General features: G+C 47.1%; 1 protein-coding gene across 1 annotated transcript; it reads left to right on the top strand.

Annotated features, from left to right (window-relative positions):
* The first annotated feature begins 688 nt into the window (after positions 1 to 688).
* LOC109884923 (IQ motif-containing protein H) lies at positions 689 to 19,592 on the top strand. The gene is made up of 5 exons (XM_031832910.1): positions 689 to 915; positions 11,324 to 11,449; positions 11,759 to 11,820; positions 17,893 to 18,001; positions 19,289 to 19,592. Exons 1-5 carry the CDS (start codon positions 802 to 804, stop codon positions 19,403 to 19,405), a joined length of 528 nt encoding a protein of 175 aa, XP_031688770.1. The 5' UTR covers positions 689 to 801; the 3' UTR covers positions 19,406 to 19,592.
* Positions 19,593 to 24,465: the final 4,873 nt, after the last annotated feature.

Raw genomic sequence — 24,465 nt, 5'->3', positions numbered from 1 at the left:
ATCAGTCCTGATGGAAACACACCATCAGTCCTGATAGAAACACACCATCAGTCCTGAAACACACCATCAGTCCTGATAGAAACACACCAATCAGTCCTGATGGAAACACACCATCAGTCCTGATAGAAACACACCATCAGATAGAAACACACCATCAGTCCTGATAGAAACATACCATCAGTCCTGAAACACACCATCAGTCCTGAAACACACCATCAGATAGAAACACACCATCAGATAGAAACACACCATCAGATAGAAACACACCATCAGTCCTGATGGAAACACACCATCAGTCCTGATAGAAACACACCATCAGTCCTGATGGAAGAACACCATCAGTCCTGATAGAAACACACCATCAGTCCTGATATAAACACACCATCAGTCCTGATAGAAACACACCATCAGTCCTGATGGAAGAACACCATCAGTCCTGATAGAAACACACCATCAGTGCTGATAGAAACACACCATCAGTCCTGATAGAAACACACCATCAGTCCTGATGGAAACACACCATCAGTCCTGATAGAAACACACCATCAGATAGAAACACACCATCAGTCCTGATAGAAACACACCATCAGTCCTGATGGAAACACACCATCAGTCCTGATGGAAACTAAACATTGCCACTATTAAAAGATGATAGGATAAGAAAAAGTCATTTTAGTTCTTTCCATGTCAGTTCATTGACTTAGTATCTAAGTGGTGATGTGATGTGGGTGTGACAACAGCTATTGTTCTCTTTAGGTGTGGGCAGTGGACCTGGACCTGAGCTATAGTAACCAGTTGGCCATGACCCAGCTGATGCTCATGATGACAGGGGGAAGCCTGGACTGTCGGACCAGTCGTCTGGAGGTCCCCCTCACCAAGCCCTTCCTGCGCCAGAAAGGATCCAAAGAAACTGCTGTAGGCGTTCCTTTAGTTTCTCATCTCTGTTCTCTTCAAACAGATTTTACAATATGTTTTAGAATCCTGTTTCTTCCTGTAGAATGTCCCTATGACCCCCACCAACCTGTTTCTGACCCCCACTCCCCACCCTCCTACCACCAACAACCTGCTTCTCACCACCTCCACCACCAACAACCTGCTTCTCACCACCTCCACCACCAACAGCCTGCTTCTCACCACCTCCACCACCAACAACCTGCTTCTGACCCCCCACCCCCCACCCTCCTACCACCAACAACCTGCTTCTCACCACCTCCACCACCAACAACCTGCTTCTCACCACCCCCAGAACCACCAACAACCTGCTTCTCACCACCCCCACCACCAACAACCTGCTTCTCACCACCATCATCTCCACCTCCTCCTCCACCTCCTCCATCACCTCCACATCCTCCACCACCTCCACATCCTTCTCCACCACCTCCACATCCTCCTCCACATCCTCCTCCACCACCTCCACATCCTCCTCCACCACCTCCTCCAACTCCACATCCTCCCACCACCTCCACATCCTCCACCACCTCCACATCCTCCTTCACCACCTCCACATCCTCCAGCTCCACCACCTCCTCCACCACCTCCACATCCTCCACCACCACCATCTCCACATCCTCCTCCACCACCTCCACATCCTCCACCACCACCTCCCTCCAACTCCACATCCTCCACCACCTCCTCCTCCACCACCTCCACATCCTCTTCCACCACCTCCACATCCTCTTCCACCACCTCCTCCACCACCTCCACATCATCCACTTCCACCACCTCCTCCACCACCTCCTCCTCCACCACCTCCTCCTCCACCACCTCCACACTCCTCCACCACCTTCACATCCTCCACCACCACCACCTCCTCCTCCACCACCTCCACCTCCTCCTCCACATCCTCCCCCACATCCTCCACCACCTCCACATCCTCCTCCACCACCTCCACATCCTCCACTACCTCCACATCCTCCACTACCTCCACATCCTCCACTACCTCCACATCCTCCACCACCTCTACATCATTCTCCACCACCTCCACATACTCCTCCACCACCTATACATCCTCCACATCCACCTCCTCCACCACCACCTCCACATCCTCCACCACCTCCACATCCTCCACATCCTCCACCACCCTCCACCTCTACATCATTCTCCACCACCTCCACATCCTCCTCCTCCACCACCTTCACATCCTCCTCCACCACCTCCACATCCTCCTCTACCACCTATACATCCTCCACCTCCTCCACCACCTATACATCCTCCACCACCTCCACATCCTCCTCCACCACCTCCACATCCTCCTCCACAACCTCCTCCACCACCTCCACATCCTCCACCACCACCACATCCTCCACCAGCTCCACATCCTCCACCACCTCCACATCCTCTACCTCCTCTACATCCTTCACATCCTCCACCTCCTCTAGCACCTCCACATCCTCCACTACCTCCTCCACCACCTCCACATCCTCCTCCACCACCTCCACATCCTCCTCCTCCACATCCTCCTCCACCACCTCCACATCCTCCTCCACCACCTCCACATCCTCCTCCTCCACATCCTCCTCCACCACCTCCACATCCTCCACATCCTCCACATCCTCCACCACCACCACATCCTGCTCCTCTTCCTCCACTACCTCCACATCCTCCACATCCTCCACCACCTCCACATCCTCCTCCTCTTCCTCCACTACCTCCACTACCTCCACATCCTCCACATCCTCCACCACCTCCACATCCTCCTCCTCTTCCTCCACTACCTCCACCTCCTCCACATCCTCCAGCTCCTCCTCCTCTTCCTCCACTACCTCCACCTCCTCCACATCCTTCTCCTCCTCCTCCACATCCTCCAGCTCCTCCTCCTCTTCCTCCACTACCTCCAGGTCCTCCTCTACATCCTCTACATCCTCCACCTCCTCCTCCTCTTCCTCCACCTCCTCCACCACCATCACACCCCTCAGGCCTTATTGCTGAAATCTATCATTGAATATTGTCTCAGTGTGTCACAATAAGATCCACCCACATTGATCCGTGTTTATTTATTTAAATACAACTAAATACTGTAATTACGTCCTCCCTGCTCTGGCCTGAACCCAACTGGTGCTTAGCTGCTAAATTAATCCATTATCATTTTGACTGATGAGCCTGGATAATGAAGCCATTAATAATGCATAGATATAGTGTTCATTATGCAAGCTGTGGTGTGTGTGTGTGTGTTTGTGCGTGCCTGAACAGAGCGCCGCATTAGATCAGCTTGACGTACATCAGCCAGCCAGGCTTCTAAACAATACACTCCTTTTATTAGGAGAGACACACAGGAGTCTACGCTTGTTAGTCTGCCACTGGTCTTATTTCATCAAACATCCATTTACATTCAGGTGTGTGTGTGTGTGTGTGTGTGTGTGTGTGTGTGTGTGTGTGTGTGTGTGTGTGTGTGTGTGTGTGTGTGTGTGTGTGTGTGAGTGTGTGTGTGTGTGTGTGTGTGCGTGTGTGCGTGTGTTTGTGTGTTTGTGTGTTTGTGTGTGTGTGTGTGCGTGTGCGTGTGTGTGTGTGTGATCTCTCGATGCACCAGTACCACAACAATATGTCTCCGACCCTGCTCTCTGCTGCGTGATAATGTCTTTAGAACTGGCCTATCATTAGAGACCACTGGATATTACAAACACAATTAAATCCCTGCTGGGCAGACATACTTTTATTGTTGTGTGAGGAGACTGGCTCTGACAAATGGAAGCACACGGCCATCACAATGAGTTATGGGCAGAAGCTGGGTCTCTGAAGCAGACAGGGGTTTTAGTCCTGCTGCTGGGTCTCTGAAGCAGACAGGGGGTTTTAGTCCTGATGCTGGGTCTCTGAAGCAGACATGGGGTTTTAGTCCTGCTGCTGGGTCTCTGAAGCAGACAGGGGGTTTTAGTCCTGAAGCTGGGTCTCTGAAGCAGACAGGGGGTTTTAGTCCTGAAGCTGGGTCTCTGAAGCAGACAGGGGGTTTTAGTCCTGAAGCTGGGTCTCTGAAGCAGACAGGGGGTTTTAGTCCTGAAGCTGGGTCTCTGAAGCAGACAGGGGGTTTTAGTCCTGAAGCTGGGTCTCTGAAGCAGACAGGGGATTTTAGTCCTGAAGCTGGGTCTCTGAAGCAGACATGGGGTTTTAGTCCTGAAGCTGGGTCTCTGAAGCAGACAGGGGGTTTTAGTCCTGAAGCTGGGTCTCTGAAGCAGACAGGGGGTTTTAGTCCTGAAGCTGGGTCTCTGAAGCAGACAGGGGGTTTTAGTCCTGAAGCTGGGTCTCTGAAGCAGACATGGGGTTTTAGTCCTGAAGCTGGGTCTCTGAAGCAGACAGGGGGTTTTAGTCCTGAAGCTGGGTCTTTGAAGCAGACAGGGGGTTTTAGTCCTGAAGCTGGGTCTCTGAAGCAGACAGGGGGTTTTAGTCCTGAAGTTGGGTCTCTGAAGCAGACAGGGGGTTTTAGTCCTGAAGCTGGGTCTCTGAAGCAGACAGGGGGTTTTAGTCCTGAAGCTGGGTCTCTGAAGCAGACAGGGGGTTTTAGTCCTGAAGCTGGGTCTCTGAAGCAGACAGGGGGTTTTAGTCCTGAAGCTGGGTCTCTGAAGCAGACATGGGGTTTTAGTCCTGAAGCTGGGTCTCTGAAGCAGACAGGGGGTTTTAGTCCTGAAGCTGGGTCTCTGAAGCAGACAGGGGGTTTTAGTCCTGAAGCTGGGTCTCTGAAGCAGACAGGGGGTTTTAGTCCTGAAGCTGGGTCTCTGAAGCAGACATAGGGTTTTAGTCCTGAAGCTGGGTCTCTGAAGCAGACAGGGGGTTTTAGTCCTGAAGCTGGGTCTCTGAAGCAGACAGGGGGTTTTAGTCCTGAAGCTGGGTCTCTGAAGCAGACAGGGGGTTTTAGTCCTGAAGCTGGGTCTCTGAAGCAGACAGGGGGTTTTAGTCCTGAAGCTGGGTCTCTGAAGCAGACAGGGGGCTTTTAGTCCTGAAGCTGGGTCTCTGAAGCAGACAGGGGGTTTTAGTCCTGAAGCTGGGTCTCTGAAGCAGACAGGGGGCTTTTAGTCCTGAAGCTGGGTCTCTGAAGCTCCCCCGGGGTGTTTAGTCCTGAAGCTGGGTCTCTGAAGCTCCCCCGGGGTGTTTAGTCCTGAAGCTGGGTCTCTGAAGCAGACAGGGGGCTTTTAGTCCTGCTGCCTCTCTTCTGCGTAATTTTAGTCCTGCAGTCTCTGACTTCTACGTAATTATGTTTCTGGATATAAGTATTGTACTATTGTGTGTTTGCCCATACAAATATAGAACCATAGAACTAGAATGATAAATTCAGACATATTGCCGTGGTCTTAGAGGCTTTGGCCTTTCTAGTCATTTTATTTCTATACAATTGCCTCACTATTCAAATTATGTTTTCTATCCCAAACGTAAATTTAAGACTATTGGAGTCATGATGTTATCAACTGTATCTTGTATCTGGCATCATGTGTCAGTGACCTGGCGTGTCTTTTCAAACACATTAATTAATTATGGAAGGCCCAACAGTTAACCCACGTGTGCCCCCTGCTGCCCAGCGCTCATCACGGTCGCTAATCACACATACTCCCCAAACACCGTTATTACAAATCACACAGTATACTCCCCGACCTCAACACTGTACGACCCTAAGGACATGTGTAGGAACTTAACATGCACACTGGCACCACAATGCTCCATGACAATTAAACTCTAACCCAGAATGGAATTCAACATTATGCCCCATAATAATGAGGTGATATGCCACACACACCCCTGGCCAATAGGGTCAACATTATGCCGCACCCCCCCCAGCCAATAGGGTCAACATTATGCCAATAGGGTCAACATTATGCCCCACACCCCCCTGGCCAATAGGGTCAACATTATGCCCCACACCCCCCTGGCCAATAGGGTCAACATTATGCCACACCCCCTGGCCAATAGGGTCAACATTATGCCGCACCCCCCGGCCAATAGGGTCAACATTATGCCGCACCCCCCGGCCAGTAGGGCCAACATTATGCCCCACACCCCCTGACCAATAGGGTCAACATTATGCCCCACACCCCCCTGGCCAATAGGGTCAACATTATGCCCCACACCCCCTGGCCAATAGGGTCAACATTATTCCCCACACCCCCTGGCCAATAGGGTCAACATTATGCCCCACACCCCCCTGACCAATAGGGTTAACATTATGCCCCACACCCCCCTGGCCAATAGGGTCAACATTATGCCCCACACACCCTGGCCAATAGGGTCAACATTATGCCCCACCCCCCCCCCAGCCAATAGGGTCAACATTATGCCGATAGGGTCAACATTATGCCACACACACCCTGGCCAATAGGGTCAACATTATGCCACACACACCCTGGCCAATAGGGTCAACATTATGCCACACACACCCTGGCCAATAGGGTCAACATTATTCCCAATAATAATGAGGTGATATGCCACACACCCCCTAGCCAATAGGGTCAACATTATGCCGCACCCCCCGGCCAATAGGGTCAACATTATGCCACCCCCTGGCCAATAGGGTCAACATTATGCCACACACCCCCTGGCCAATAGGGTCAACATTATGCCACACACCCTGGCCAATAGGGTCAACATTATGCCCCACCCCCGGCCAATAGGGTCAACATTATGCCACACACACCCTGGCCAATAGGGTCAACATTATGCCACACCCCCTGGCCAATAGGGTCAACATTATGCCAATAGGGTCAACATTATGCCACCCCCCCTGGCCAATACGGTCAACATTATGCCAATAGGGTCAACATTATGCCCCACACCCCCCTGGCCAATAGGGTCAACATTATGCCCCACACCCCCTGGCCAATAGGGTCAACATTATGCCACACACCCTGGCCAATAGGGTCAACATTATGCCCCACCCCCGGCCAATAGGGTCAACATTATGCCACACCCCTTGGCCAATAGGGTCAACATTATGCCACACCCCCTGGCCAATAGGGTCAACATTATGCCGCACCCCCCGGCCAATAGGGTCAACATTATGCCAATAGGGTCAACATTATGCCCCACACCCCCCTGGCCAATAGGGTCATCATTATGCCCCACACCCCCCTGGCCAATAGGGTCAACATTATGCCACACCCCCTGGCCAATAGGGTCAACATTATGCCGCACCCCCCGGCCAATAGGGTCAACATTATGCCGCACCCCCCGGCCAGTAGGGCCAACATTATGCCCCACACCCCCTGACCAATAGGGTCAACATTATGCCCCACACCCCCCTGGCCAATAGGGTCAACATTATGCCCCACACCCCCTGGCCAATAGGGTCAACATTATTCCCCACACCCCCTGGCCAATAGGGTCAACATTATGCCCCACACCCCCCTGACCAATAGGGTTAACATTATGCCCCCACACCCCCCTGGCCAATAGGGTCAACATTATGCCCCACACACCCTGGCCAATAGGGTCAACATTATGCCCCACACACCCTGGCCAATAGGGTCAACATTATGCCGATAGGGTCAACATTATGCCACACACACCCTGGCCAATAGGGTCAACATTATGCCACACACACCCTGGCCAATAGGGTCAACATTATGCCACACACACCCTGGCCAATAGGGTCAACATTATGCCACACACACCCTGGCCAATAGGGTCAACATTATTCCCAATAATAATGAGGTGATATGCCACACACCCCCTAGCCAATAAGGTCAACATTATGCCGCACCCCCCGGCCAATAGGGTCAACATTATGCCACCCCCTGGCCAATAGGGTCAACATTATGCCACCCCCTGGCCAATAGGGTCAACATTATGCCACCCCCTGGCCAATAGGGTCAACATTATGCCACCCCCCCGGCCAATAGGGTCAACATTATGCCACACACCCTGGCCAATAGGGTCAACATTATGCCCCACCCCCGGCCAATAGGGTCAACATTATGCCACACCCCCTGGCCAATAGGGTCAACATTATGCCACACACACCCTGGCCAATAGGGTCAACATTATGCCACACCCCCTGGCCAATAGGGTCAACATTATGCCAATAGGGTCAACATTATGCCACCCCCCCGGCCAATAGGGTCAACATTATGCCACACCCCCCGGCCAATAGGTTCACATCAACACACACTGGAGGAGTTACAGACTAGCTACAGTTGCTAGCTTAGCTAACAAGCTAGCTACGTCACATCAATACATACTGGAGGAGTTACTGGCCAGCTACAGTGGCTAGCTTAGCTAACAAACTAGCTACGTCACATCAATACATACTGGAGGAGTTACAGACTAGCTACATTGGCTAGCTTAGCTAACCAGCCAGCCAATAGGGTCAACATTATGCCAATAGTGTCAACATTATGCCCCACACCCCCCTGGCCAATAGGGTCAACATTATGCCCCACACCCCCCTGGCCAATAGGGTCAACATTATGCCACACCCCCTGGCCAATAGGGTCAACATTATGCCGCACCCCCCGGCCAATAGGGTCAACATTATGCCCCACACCCCCTGACCAATAGGGTCAACATTATGCCCCACACCCCCCTGGCCAATAGGGTCAACATTATGCCCCACACCCCCTGGCCAATAGGGTCAACATTATGCCCCACACCCCCTGGCCAATAGGGTCAACATTATTCCCCACACCCCCTGGCCAATAGGGTCAACATTATGCCCCACACTCCCCTGACCAATAGGGTCAACATTATGCCCCACACACCCTGGCCAATAGGGTCAACATTATGCCCCCCCCCCCCCCAGCCAATAGGGTCAACATTATGCCAATAGGGTCAACATTATGCCACACACACCCTGGCCAATAGGGTCAACATTATGCCACACACACCCTGGCCAATAGGGTCAACATTATTCCCAATAATAATGAGGTGATATGCCGCACACCCCCTAGCCAATAGGGTCAACATTATGCCGCACCCCCCGGCCAATAGGGTCAACATAATGCCACACACCCCCTGGCCAATAGGGTCAACATTATGCCACACACCCCCTGGCCAATAGGGTCAACATTATGCCACACACCCTGGCCAATAGGGTCAACATTATGCCACCCCCCCGGCCAATAGGGTCAACATTATGCCACACCCCCAGGCCAATAGGGTCACATCAACACACACTGGAGGAGTTACAGACTAGCTACAGTTGCTAGCTTAGCTAACTAGCTAGCTACGTCACATCAATACATACTGGAGGAGTTACTGGCCAGCTACAGTGGCTAGCTTAGCTAACAAACTAGCTACGTCACATCAATACATACTGGAGGAGTTACAGACTAGCTACATTGGCTAGCTTAGCTAACAAACTAGCTACGTCACAACACATACTGGAGGAATTACTGGCCAGCTACAGTGGCTAGCTTAGCGCACAAACTAGCTACGTCACAACACATACTGGAGGAGTTACTGGCCAGCTACAGTGGCTAGTTTAGCTAACAAACTAGCTACGTCACAACACATACTGGAGGAGTTACTGGCCAGCTACAGTGGCTAATTTAGCTAACAAACTAGCTACGTTGGTCTCTGCGCGCATGACCAGAATGACACATCGACGAACCACCCCCATTTCTGTTTTAACATTTCGAAAGGGGGTCGGAGTTGGACCGTTTTTCGTGGCCGAAGTGGACCTTTAAAACCAAATAGGAGTTATAATGCAATAATACAGCATCTGCCCACCAGGCTATATACTTCCTGTTTACCTCTTCCACCATCACCAGGCTATATACTTCCTGTTTACCTCTTCCACAATCACCAGGTTATATACTTCCTGTTTACCTCTTCCACCATCACCAGGCTATATACTTCCTGTTTACCTCTTCCACAATCACCAGGCTATATACTTCCTGTTTACCTCTTCCACCATCACCAGGCTATATACTTCCTGTTTACCTCTTCCACAATCACCAGGCTATATACTTCCTGTTTACCTCTTCCACAATCACCAGGCTATATACTTCCTGTTTACCTCTTCCACAATCACCAGGCTATATACTTCCTGTTTACCTCTTCCACAATCACCAGGCTATATACTTCCTGTTTACCTCTTCCACAATCATCAGGCTATATACTTCCTGTTTACCTCTTCCACAATCACCAGGCTATATACTTCCTGTTTACCTCTTCCACCATCACCAGGCTATATACTTCCTGTTTACCTCTTCCACCATCACCAGGCTATATACTTCCTGTTTACCTCTTCCACAATCACCAGGCTATATACTTCCTGTTTACCTCTTCCACCATCACCAGGCTATATACTTCCTGTTTACCTCTTCCACAATCACCAGGCTATATACTTCCTGTTTACCTCTTCCACCATCACCAGGCTATATACTTCCTGTTTACCTCTTCCACAATCACCAGGCTATATACTTCCTGTTTACCTCTTCCACAATCACCAGGCTATATACTTCCTGTTTACCTCTTCCACAATCACCAGGCTATATACTCCCTGTTTACCTCTTCCACAATCACCAGGCTATATACTCCCTGTTTACCTCTTCCACAATCACCAGGCTATATACTCCCTGTTTACCTCTTCCACAATCACCAGGCTATATACTCCCTGTTTACCTCTTCCACAATCACCAGGCTATATACTCCCTGTTTACCTCTTCCACAATCACCAGGCTATATACTCCCTGTTTACCTCTTCCACAATCACCAGGCTATATACTCCCTGTTTACCTCTTCCACAATCACCAGGCTATATACTTCCTGTTTACCTCTTCCACAATCACCAGGCTATATACTTCCTGTTTACCTCTTCCACAATCACCAGGCTATATACTTCCTGTTTACCTCTTCCACAATCACCAGGCTATATACTTCCTGTTTACCTCTACCACATTCGGTCTCTGACTTATTTTCTTTCACGCTCTTTTAAACCTTTTTCAATGCAGGTCATTTCCCTTTTAAATGGTGCTATCTCTTTACATCTTCTGTCTCTGTGGCTTTAAATGGTGCTATCTCTTTACATCTTCTGTCTCTGTGGCTTTAAATGGTGCTATCTCTTTACATCTTCTGTCTCTGTGGCTTTAAATGGTGCTATCTCTTTACATCTTCTGTCTCTGTGGCTTTAAATGGTGCTATCTCTTTACATCTTCTGTCTCTGTGGCTTTAAATGGTGCTATCTCTTTACATCTTCTGTCTCTGTGGCTTTAAATGGTGCTATCTCTTTACATCTTCTGTCTCTGTGGCTTTAAATGGTGCTATCTCTTTACATCTTCTGTCTCTGTGGCTTTAAATGGTGCTATCTCTTTACATCTTCTGTCTCTGTGGCTTCATCTTCATTTCTTTGTTAATAATAGTGATAATGGTACATTAGCACTAGTCGTGGTAATTGTTCTCTCTCCAGCTCCCAGCGGTGGCCAGTCGCTATGCTGTCCTGGGGAGCCGGCTGCTCCACACCAACCTGTCCATGGTGCACTATAGTGTCTTCTTCCAGATGTGCAAGGCTCAAGGCATCGGCTTCGACATCAAGGTACGGCCTCGTCTCTGTCCTACCCTGTCACTGACAGGTAACAATATAGTGTTGTTGTTGTTTTTTTTACAACGGCACCTGTGAACAATTTTTTTTTTAAAGTAAAAAACAAAATTGTAGTTAACGTTTTAATGATAGGTTAGAAAAATGAACATGTCAAATCACATGTATTTATAAAGCCCTTCGTACATCAGCTGATATCTCAAAGTGCTGTACAGAAACCCAGCCTAAAACCCCAAACAGCAAGCAATGCAGGTGTAGAAGCACGTTTGTTTAAATATACACTGTGTATTATCGTCTGTGTTGTAGGAAAAACAAGGCACGGTCTTTGTTCTCCATGACAGCTGTGAGCGATACAGTCTGGGGATGGTGTGAGTATCTTTCATATGAACACACTAAACACACACTAAACACACACTAAACACACACTAAACACACACTAAACACACACAGAACACACAAAAGGCCTTTTGGGTTCACTTTAACCTGTTGTGTTAAAATGAATGAGAGAGAACAGAGAGTTTTAACTGAACAGGAGAGTGCTGAAGACACACCGCATTCCTTCAAAGGATTAGCATGTCCCTATTGGTTTAGTAAATGGCAAATCGTCAGCAGTTTGTATGGAATGGGTTATTGAAGATACTGTAATCTAATCACACCAATCCTGTGGCTTACATGCTACTGCTGTTGAACTCTTTGTCTGTACACCACATCTCTCCCCAACGACTGGGGATCAACTCAGCTGAAGTAGCTCATTTAGCTACGACACACACACACACACGCACCGCTGACGACCCGACAGTAGCTGATGACTGTAGGCAGGGATGGTCTAAAAAAACATCCCTGGAGTGGACTTGAACCCAAACCGGCCCACCACAACCGTCCCGCGGATACTCCCCCCCCCCCCCCCCCCACGCCGACGCACGCACATACACATGTAGCCACGAGGGGCGGTTTTTCAAAATACCGTTGAAACTATTTCTTTGACGTTTACATTTTAGCAGATTTTTTTTTTCAGCTACTTTTTAAATTAAATACCTGCAGTCAACGTGTGCAATTCTTTAGGAGATAAAGCAGATCTTTCATCATCTTACCGTTCCCAGTTCCCAGTCACAAGCCTGTTTACAAGCACACGACGACGAGAGACCGTAGCCTTCTGAGTCACTCACTGTTGTGTTGCCAGGCGATCTACACTCTTACAAAAACACGTTCTAGAACCTTAAAGGGTTTTTTCGGCTGTCCCCGTAGGAGAACCCCTTTTTATTTTTTATTTTTTTTAACTTGGTTCCAGGTCCCAAGTAGAATCATTTTGGGTTCCTTGTAGAATCCTTTCCACAGAGGGTTTTTACATCGAACCCACAATTGTTCTACCTGGAACAAAAAAAGGGTTCTACCTGGAACCAAGAAGGGTTCTACCTGGAACCAAAAAAACGGTTCTCCTGTGCCATACAGATTGCAAAATAGTTGGGAAGCGATGTTTGATGTACCGATTCCATGGTACAGGGTGTATGAGTTGATATATAAAGCAACACAAGATTCAAGACTTCGTGCTTTTCAGCTAAAATTATTATATAGAATTCTTGCCACCAACAAAATGTTGAATATTTGGGGGATAAAGTCATCAAAGCTCTGCAGATTTTGTTGTGAGGATACAGAATCAATAGACCATTTATTTTGGTATTACCCTCAGGTAGCCTGTTTCTGGTCTCAGGTTCAAGAATGGCTGCAAATGCAGAACATTGATCTAAAATTGACCCTAGAAATAGTACTGTTAGGAGTTAGGGATGGGCTGAGGGTGGCCAGCAGAGATAGTTGGGATGGGCTGAGGGTGGCCAGCAGAGATAGATGGGATGGGCTGAGGGTGTCCAGCAGAGATAGATGGGATGGGCTGAGGGTGGCTAGCAGAGCTAGATGGGATGGGCTGAGGGTGGCCAGCAGAGATAGATGGGATGGGCTGAGGGTGTCCAGCAGAGATAGATGGGATGGGCTGAGGGTGTCCAGCAGAGATAGATGGGATGGGCTGAGGGTGGCTAGCAGAGCTAGATGGGATGGGCTGAGGGTGGCCAGCAGAGATAGTTGGGATGGGCTGAGGGAAGCTGAGGGCTGGTATGTGGAATTGGAGACAAGTGGGAGTGGAGTTGCTGTGTGAGAGAGAGAATGATGGTCAAAGATGAAAGTAAATAAATTAAAACAAAATTAAACATAATAAAAAGTAGATTTGAATGACTCTGAGGGAAAGTGTTTTTACAACTAATGCCGGTTTGCCTGAGGCTGATGCCGTCGTGCAGGTGTTTGGACACACATATACACACACTCTCATTCAAATAAACACATACAAGAACACACATATACATGTAATAGTGCCAGACATGCACACACACATAAACAGTTGGCATTGCTGTTATGATTTCAGTTGTCCTTGTTGTCCTTTGTGTTAACATTTTATTGTTGTTTGCTGTTTTCTTCTGTCTTTTTCCTTTTTTCTCTTTAGTTCGATTCTCTTGGTTGTTGGTGCATTGGGTGGTTGTTGGGGGTGGGGTTCATTCTCTTGGTTGTTGGTACATTGGGGTGTTGTTGGGGGTGGGGTTCATTCTCTTGGTTGTTGGTACATTGGGGTGTTGTTGGGGGTGGGGTTCATTCTCTTGGTTGTTGGTGCATTGGGTGGTTGTTGGGGGTGGGGTTCATTCTCTTGGTTGTTGGTACATTGGGGGGTTCTTGGGGGTGGGGTTCATTCTCTTGGATGTTGGTGCATTGGGGGGTTGTTGGGGGTGGGGTTCATTCTCTTGGTTGTTGGTGCATTGGGTGGTTGTTGGGGGTGGGGTTCATTCCCTTGGTTGTTGGTGCATTGGGGGGTTGTTGGGGGTGGGGTTCATTCTCTTGGTTGTTGGTGCATTGGGGGGTTGTTGGGGGTGGGGTTCATTCTCTTGGTTGTTGGTGCATTGGGGGGTTGTTGGGGGTGGGGTTCATTCTCTTGGTTGTTGGTGCATTGGGGGGTTCTTGGGGGTGGGGTTCATTCTCTTGGTTGTTGGTGCATTGGGGGGTTCTTGGGGGTGGGGTTCATTCTCTTGGTTGTTGGTGCATTGGGGGGTTGTTGGGGGTGGGGTTCATTCTCTTGGTTGTTGGTACATTGGGGGGTTCTTGGGGGTGGGGTTCATTCTCTTGGTTGTTGGTGCATTGGGGGGTTCTTGGGGGTGGGGTTCATTCTCTTGGTTGTTGGTGCATTGGGGGGTTCTTGGGGGTGGGGTTCATTCTCTTGGTTGTTGGTACATTGGGGGGTTCTTGGGGGTGGGGTTCATTCTCTTGGTTTTTGGTGCATTGGGGGGTTCTTGGGGGTGGGGTTCATTCTCTTGGTTGTTGGTGCATTGGGGGGTTCGGGTAGTTGTTGGATGACTGGTGTGATGTAGTTGTTGGATGACTGGTGTGATGTAGTTGTTGGATGACTGGTGTGATGTAGTTGTTGGATGACTGGTGTGGTGTCGTTGTTGAGCGGCTTCACTGCAAGTATATTGTATTTTTCGGATATTGAAAAAATAAATAAATAAATTAAATAAATAAAAAACGGTTCTCCTACAGGTACAGCCAAAGAACACTTTTGGAATATAGCAACAGTATGGAATTCACAACTAAATGTTTGCCAGCTAGATACAGTATCTTATTATTTAATGCTCTAACATGTGCTATATGCAGTTGTACATTTGGTTAGCTAACTCAGTAGCTAGTTTAGCTAACTCAGTAGCTAGTTTAGCTAACTCAGTAGCTAGTTATCTTTCTAGCTAAGTGGTTAGCTTCTTGCAAAATCAAGCTCCTCTTGATAACAGCAGAGAATACCCTCTTGGCTATCATTTGTTTTGTGTGTGCAGAAAACTGTGAGTTACTTTTATAACTGTCCTGCAAGAGCTTGTTAGCATTTAGCTAGCATTCGCTATGAGATTATACATGTACTTGTTAGCATTTAGCTAACATTCGCTATGAGATTATACATGTGCTTGTTAGCATTGCTAACAATCGAATTACAGAGGCTCAGTGGGGTTTTAAAATAGAGCCCCTTGTGTTCAGTGCCGGTATTACCGTTTCCCAAGGATGGCACAAGGTCGGTTTGAAGGTATGACATTCTGCATACCGCCCAAGCCTAGCCCTCACCCACCTGGACAAAAGGAATACCTATGTGAGAATGCTGTTCATTGACTACAGCTCAGTGTTCAACACCATAGTGCCCTCCAATCATATCACTAAGCTAAGGAACCTGGGACTGAACACCTCCCTCTGCAAATGGATGCTGGACTTCCTGACAGGACGCCCCTCCAGGTTGTAAGGGTAAACAACAACACATTTGCCATGCTGATCCTCAACACTGGGGCCCCTCAGGGGTGGGGGCTCAGTCCCCTCCTGTACTCCCTGTTCACCCATGACTGCACGGCCAGGCATGACTCCAACACCATCATTAAGTCTGCTGATGACACAACAGTGTCACCGACAACGATGAGACAGCCTACAGGGAGGAGGTCAGAGACCTGGCAGTATGGTGCCAGAACAACAACCTATCCCTCAACGATGAGACAGCCTATAGGGAGGAGGTCAGAGACCTGGCAGTGTGGTGCCAGGACAACAACCTATCCCTCAACGTCAGGAAGACAAAGGAAATGATTGTGGACTACAGGAAACGGAGGGCCGAGCACGCCCCCATTCACATCAACGGGGCTGTAGTGGAGCAGGTCGAGAGTTTCAAGTTCCTTGGTGTCCACATCAACAACAAACTATCATGGTCCAAACACACCCAACACGGTTGTGAAGAGGGCACGACAATGCCTCATCCCCCTCAGGAGACTGAAAATATTTGGCATGGGTCCCAGATTCTCAATAGGTTCTACAGCTGCACCATCGAGAGCCTGACGGGTCGCATCAGACTGCTGAACACTTGAACAGGACTGACCACCTGAACTCAACTTACACACACACACACACACACACACACACACACACACACAAAAATGCTGTTACCAGACTCTTATTATAATTGCTAAATATTGCTCAGTTTATACACTTTTCTTTTTTTCTTTTAATTATTTTAATTTCACCTTTATTTAACCAGGTAGGCTAGTTGAGAACACCTTTATTTAACCAGGTAGGCCAGTTGAGAACACCTTTATTTAACCAGGTAGGCCAGTTGAGAACACCTTTATTTAACCAGGTAGGCCAGTTGAGAACACCTTTATTTAACCAGGTAGGCCAGTTGAGAACACCTTTATTTAGCCAGGTAGGCCAGTTGAGAACACCTTTATTTAACCAGGTAGGCCAGTTGAGAACACCTTTATTTAACCAGGTAGGCCAGTTGAGAACACCTTTATTTAACCAGGTAGGCCAGTTGAGAACACCTTTATTTAACCAGGTAGGCTAGTTGAGAACACCTTTATTTAGCCAGGTAGGCCAGTTGAGAACACCTTTATTTAACCAGGTAGGCTAGTTGAGAACACCTTTATTTAGCCAGGTAGGCCAGTTGAGAACACCTTTATTTAACCAGGTAGGCTAGTTGAGAACACCTTTATTTAACCAGGTAGGCTAGTTGAGAACACCTTTATTTAACCAGGTAGGCCAGTTGAGAACACCTTTATTTAACCAGGTAGGCTAGTTGAGAACACCTTTATTTAACCAGGTAGGCTAGTTGAGAACACCTTTATTTAACCAGGTAGGCTAGTTGAGAACACCTTTATTTAGCCAGGTAGGCTAGTTGAGAACAAGTTCTCATTTACAACTGCGACCTGGCCAAGATGAAGCACAGCAGCGTGACACAAACAACAACAACAGAGTTACACATGGAATAAACAAAACATACAGTCAATAATACTTACCCCCCCTCCCAATCCCTCCTTCCCCAAAACCAAAATGTACATAAATTGTGTCTTCCTGTATTATGCTGCTGATAAAAAATGTTTATTCGATTCTGCTGAGACGTTTACTTTACGTTGGGAATCTTTTCTTATATTAGTTCTTATTGTTGTTGTATTGTCCAGAAGGAATCTGCCGCTAAGCATTTCGTTGGACAGCGTCTACCATGTGGATCCCAACATACATACGACTAATACAACTTGAAAACACAGCGTCTACCATGTGTATCCCAACATACATACGACTAATACAACTTGAAAAGACAGCGTCTACCATGTGTATCCCAACATACATACGACTAATCAACTTGAAAACACAGCGTCTACCATGTGTATCCCAACATACATACGACTAATCAACTTGAAAACACAGTGTCTACCATGTGTATCCCAACATACATACGACTAATACAACTTGAAAACACAGTGTCTACCATGTGTATCCCAACATACATATGACTAATACAACTTGAAAACGATAAGCCGAACGCGGTGATTGGTGTGATTGTCCACGCTGGCGATCGTTAGTGAAGTGGGTTTTGTCCATTGTGTCGTTAACAGAACCGTCGGTGACGACCTCCAGGGAGCCCTGATGACCTTCGCTCGTAACCTGTCCGTCATCCATCAGGAGATATCAGCTCCCAACATGCAGGGAGAGACTAACTTTAAGGTACACTGTTAAATGAGCTGTAACAACCTCAGTTTACAGCCGACGTGTGATATTAGCGCCGTATTGTGACTTGATGAACAATTTATTAGTGGTTCAGGAAGTGCACTGCAGAAGTTATTCAATGCTTTTCAATAAGGAACATGTGGAATTGGAATTTTCTTTACTTTCTGAACCGACTGGAATTGAAATTGACCCCTGAGTTGTGAGCGGTACAGTTATAGACAGCGTTACTTTCTGAACCGACTGGAATTGAAATTGACCCCTGAGTTGTGAGCGGTACAGTTATAGACAGCGTTACTTTCTGAACCGACTGGAATTGAAATTGACCCCTGAGTTGTGAGCAGTACAGTTATAGACAGCGTTACTTTCTGAACCGACTGGAATTGAAATTGACCCCTGAGTTGTGAGCGGTACAGTTATAGACAGCGTTACTTTCTGAACTGACTGGAATTGAAATTGACCCCTGAGTTGTGAGCGGTACAGTTATAGACAGCGTTACTTTCTGAACCGACTGGAATTGAAATTGACCCCTGAGTTGTGAGCGGTACAGTTATAGACAACGTTACTTTCTGAACCGACTGGAATTGAAATTGAACCCTGAGTTGTGAGCGGTACAGTTATAGACAGCGTTACTTTCTGAACCGACTGGAATTGAAATTGACCCCTGAGTTGTGAGCGGTACAGTTATAGACAGCGTTACTTTCTGAACCGACTGGAATTGAAATTGACCCCTGAGTTGTGAGCGGTACAGTTATAGACAGCGTTACTTTCTGAACCGACTGGAATTGAAATTGACCCCTGAGTTGTGAGCGGTACAGTTATTGACAGCGTTACTTTCTGAACCGACTGGAATTGAAATTGACCCCTGAGTTGTGAGCGGTACAGTTATAGACAGCGTTACTTTCTGAACCGACTGGAATTAAAATTGACCCCTGAGTTGTGAGCGGTACAGTTATAGACAGCGTTACTTTCTGAACCGACTGGAATTGGAATTGACCCCTGAGTTGTGAGCGGTACAGTTATAGACAGCGTTACTTTCTGAACCGACTGGAATTGAAATTGACCCCTGAGTTGTGAGCGGTACAGTTATAGACAGCGTTACTTTCTGAACCGACTGGAATTGAAATTGACCCCTGAGTTGTGAGCGGTACAGTTATAGACAGCGTTACTTTCTGAACCGACTGGAATTGAAATTGACCCCTGAGTTGTGAGCGGTACAGTTATAGACAGCGTTACTTTCTGAACCGACTGGAATTGAAATTGACCCCTGTTCCTTTGTACCTGCAGGATCTGATTAGAGACATAGAAGAGGTTTTGGGAATGACAGTCCAGAATAAAGCCCAGGTGACCGAGGAAGAAGAGAAGACTGCTGCTGTCGCTGTCCGGACTAAACTGGATCACTGACCCCCTCCCACACACACACACACTACTAGGATGACTTAGTCACTTTAACGGAAGAAATGCGACCGTTTTGATCAGATCAATGCCAATTATTCCAACTGATCATTTCAAACCCTATTATCTATTTCTATATGTATTTCATAGAGTTTATCATACTTACTAGGGACAAATACATTATTCTATCCTTGGACAACTGTGAACTCTGTTATTGTGTGATTGTTCGAACTGTAACCTAAACACAATCAGGGAACAAGTTGTATTTAGAGCTAAACACATTTGAAAAAATACTTTATTACAGATTCAAATATGCATTTAATGTAGAGAGTCATTTATCAAAAAACTGACCATAGAAGCAGAAATAACAGCAGAATGTTGAACTGTTGTTGAACCCCTATCCATTAAACATGTTGGATTACATCGTGAAAAACAGTTTGACTGCAGGATTTATCATGCAGCATCGGTCTGATCGAGGCGTTATAGGGGGAGGGTCAGAGGATCCCGGACAGGTTAGCACCTTGAGTTGAAAGTTGATCGACAAAAAAGGTTTCCAAACTCTGACAGAACGGACACGAGACTCTATCGAGCAGCGATGTCTTTCTCTTCAGAGGAGACCGTTGGCCAAATACGATAATACACAGACTTGTTAGGCTAATTTTCCTGTGTTGACAAGCTAGCTTGCTAACTAGCGCTAGCTTGGTGGGCCTAATATTATGCAGCGGCCATAAGCTAGCTAGCTAGTTAATAGCTGTGATCCATAGCGTGACAGAAGTACGCCGGCGTATACACCACATCTTCCTCAAAGTTGCCCTGTTTCCGATACACCACATCTTCCTCAAAGTTGCCCTGTTTCCGATACACCACATCTTCCTCAAAGTTGCCCTGTTTCCGATACACCACATCTTCCTCAAAGTTGCCCTGTTTCCGATACACCACATCTTCCTCAAAGTTGCCCTGTTTCCGATACACCACATCTTCCTCAAAGTTGCCCTGTTTCCGATACACCACATCTTCCTCAAAGTTGCCCTGTTTCCGATACACCACATCTTCCTCAAAGTTGCCCTGTTTCCGATACACCACATCTTCCTCAAAGTTGCCCTGTTTCCGATACACCATATCTTCCTCAAAGTTGCCCTGTTGCCCCGAGGCACAATGGAAGAAAGGACACTCCAATACCTTGACTTTGTTGTCCTTAAGCCATTTTGCCACAACTTTGGAAGTCAATGTCCTTTTGGAAGACCCATTTGCGACCAAGCTTTAACTTCCTGACTGATGTCTTGAGATTTTGCTTAAATTTATCCACCAATTTTTTCCCCCTCATGATGCCATCTAATTTGTGAAGTGCAACAGTCCCTCCTGCAGCAAAGCACCCCACAACATGATGCTGCCACCCCCGTGCTTCACGGTTGGGATGGTGTTCTTCAGCTTGCAGGTGTCCCCCTTTTTCCTCCAAACCTAACGATGGTCATTATGGCCAAACAGACCAGAGGACATTTCTCAAAAAAGTACGATCTTTGTCCCCATGTGCAGTTGCAAACCGTAGTCAGGCTTTTTTATGGTGGTTCTGGAGCAGTGGCTTCTTCCTTGCTGAGTGGCCTTTCAGGTTATGTCGATATAGGACTCGTTTTACTGTGGATATTGATACTTTTGTACCTGTTTCCTCCAGCATCTTCACAAGGTCCTTTGCTGTTGTTCTGGGATTGATTTGCACTTTTCGCACCAAAGTACGTTCATCTCTAGGAGACAGAATGCCTCTCCTTCCTGAGCGGTATGACGGCTGCGTGGTCCCACGGTGTTTATACTTGCGTACTATTGTTTGTACAGATGAACGTGGTACCTTCAGGCATTTAGAAATTGCTCCCCAGGATGAACTAGACTTGTGGAGGTCTACAATTTTTTTCCGGGGTCTTTGCTGATTTTCCCATGATGTCAAGCAAAGAGGCACTGAGTTTGAAGGTAGGCCTTGAAATACATTCTCAGGTACACCTCCGATCGACTCAGAGGAGAGGAGCGTCTAGACACTGCAGGGGAGAGGAGCGTCTAGACACTGCAGGGGAGAGGAGCGTCTAGTCACTGCAGGACAGGGGAGAGGAGCGTCTAGACACTGCAGGGGAGAGGAGCGTCTAGTCACTGCAGGACAGGGGAGAGGAGTGTCTAGTCACTGCAGGGGAGAGAAGCATCTAGTCACTGCTAGGGAGAGGAGCGTCTAGTCACTGCAGGGGAGAGGAGCGTCTAGTCACTGCAGGGGAGAGGAGCATCTAGTTACTGCAGGACAGGGGAGAGGAGCGTCTAGTCACTGCAGGACAGGGGAGAGGAGCGTCTAGTCACTGCATGGGAGAGGAGCGTCTAGTCACTGCAGGACAGGGGAGAGGAGCGTCTAGTCACTGCAGGACAGGGGAGAGGAGCGTCTAGTCACTGCAGGACAGGGGAGAGGAGCGTCTAGTCATTGCATGGGAGAGGAGCGTCTAGTCACTGCAGGACAGGGGAGAGGAGCGTCTCGACACTGCAGGACAGGGGAGAGGAGTGTGTAGTCACTGCAATCTCAGTAAGACCAAAATAATGGTGTTCCAAAAAGGTCCAGTCACCAGGACCACAAATACAAATTCCATCTAGACACTGTTGCCCTAGAGCACACAAAAAACTATACATACCTTGGCCTAAACATCAGCGCCACAGGTAACTTCCACAAAGCTGTGAACGAGCTGAGAGACAAGACAAGAAGGGCATTCTGAGCCATCAAAAGGAACATAAAATTTGACATTCCAATTAGGATTTGGCTAAAAATACTTGAATCAGTCATAGAAACCATTGCCCTTTATGGTTGTGAGGTCTGGGGTCCGCTCACCAACCAAGACTTCACAAAATGGGACAAACACCAAATTGAGACTCTGCTTGCCGAATTCTGCAAAAATATCCTCTGTGTACAACGTAGAACACCAAATAATGCATGCAGAGCAGAATTAGGCTGAAACCCACTAATTATCAAAATCCAGAAAAGAGACGTTAAATTCTACAACCACCTAAAAAGGAAGCGATTCCCAAACCTTCCATAACAAAGCCATCACCTACAGAGAGATGAACCTGGAGACGAGTCCCCTAAGCAAGCTGGTCCTTCACAAACAGAACCTTTATTGTAACGGTTTTCTTCCAACACTAAAACAAGGAAAACACACACGAACGATGGTCAGAACGTGACATTTATTTAACTAGACAAGTCAGTTAATTAAGAACATACTCTTATTTTCAATGACGGGCCTAGGAACAGTGGGTTAACTGAGTACATTTTATTTTACCTTATCAGCTCGGCGATTCCTTTCGGCTACTGGTCCAACGCTTTAACCACTAGGCTACCTGACACCCCAAGAGCCCCAGGACAGCAACACAATTAGACTCAACCAAATCATGAGAAAACAAAAAGAGAATTACTTGACACATTGGAAATAATTTACCAAAAGACAGAACAAACTAGAATGCTATTTGGCCCTTAAACAGAGAGCACACAGTGGCAGAATACCTGACCACTGTGACTGACCCAAACTTAAGGAAATCTTTGACTATGTACAGACTCAGTGAGCATAGCCTTGCTATTGAGAAAGGCCGCCGTAGGCAGACATGGCTCTCAAGAGAAGACAGGCTATGTGCAACACTGCCCACAAAATGAGTTGGAAACTGAGCTGTACTTCCTAGCCTCTTGCCAAATGTATTACCATATTAGAGACACATATTTCCCTCAGATTACACAGATCCACAAAGAATTTAAAAACTCCCATATCTACTGGGTGAAATACCACAGTGTGCCATCACAGCAGTAAGATTTGTGACCTGTTGCCACGAGAAAAGGGCAACCAGTGAAGAACAAACACCATTGTAAATACAACCTATATTTATGTTTATTTATTTTCACCTTGAAGAACAAACACCATTGAACATATTTTCGCTTTTGTACTTTAACTATTTACACATCGTTATAAAACAGTATATAGCCAGAATATTTCATTTTAAAAGGTCTCTATACTTTTGTAATATTTACTGTTCAGTTTTGATTGTTTTTTCACTTTTGCTAATTATCTATTCCACTTGCTTTATAAACATATTTAGCTAATTATCTATTCCACTTGCTTTATAAACATCTTTTGCTAATTATCTATTCCACTTGCTTTATAAACATGTTTTGCTAATTATCTATTCCACTTGCTTTATAAACATGTTTTTGCCAACAAACAAAAAAAAGCCTTTGAATTTATTTGAATTGAGAGAGAGCAGAGGAGCTGGTGAGAATGCTCTGATCAAATGGTTTTTAATTACCAATATGTGGTCTTTTTGTTTATGGCTGTCGAGGGCCCTCCAGTCCTCTCCTCAAACACTCCTGTGTGTGTGTGTGTGTGTTGGCCCTCCTCTCCCATCTGATAGTAGGTTTGACAAACTTCCATATTGATCTCCTCTCTCTTCTCCAGCGTGTTTAACTGAATCCATTCATCAGAGCCCTCCATTCCTTGGCCTTGCACCCCCCCCCCCTCCTCTCCTTTAGCAACAATTAGACTGAATGAATCATTTCATGCAGTACAGACAGATCAATGGACATTTAGCACCCACTGCTCTGGAGAATTCTGAGGGCTTTGGCTTTGATATACAGGTTCACTTGTTAATGCCTTCTCTGGGAATTAGTGTGTGTGTGTGTGTGTGTGTGTGTCCCTAAACATCGGCTGTGTTTACACAGGTAGTCTAATTCTGATCATTGTAAACACAAACAACTATAATGACCTTTTGTTGTTTACTGATAAATGTTTTTTGTTTGTTAGCGATTTACATACGAATATCAGCTTCATCCTCAAGTCTCAATAGCAACTGAATCTCCTCACGGTCTTCAATAAAAACCATCCCAAACATCCCAACTATCCCAACCATCCCAAACATCCCAAACATCCCAATCATCCCAACCATCCCAACCATCCCAACTATCCCAACCATCCCAACCATCCCAACCATCCCAAACATCCCAAACATCCCAATCATCCCAACCATCCCAAACATCCCAACCATCCCAACCATCCCAAACATCCCAACCA

This window comes from Oncorhynchus kisutch, linkage group LG10, assembly GCF_002021735.2.
Source record: "Oncorhynchus kisutch isolate 150728-3 linkage group LG10, Okis_V2, whole genome shotgun sequence".
NCBI lineage: Eukaryota > Metazoa > Chordata > Actinopteri > Salmoniformes > Salmonidae > Oncorhynchus > Oncorhynchus kisutch.
Note: the sequence above shows the minus strand (reverse complement) of the source record. Positions and strands in the feature narration are given on the sequence as shown.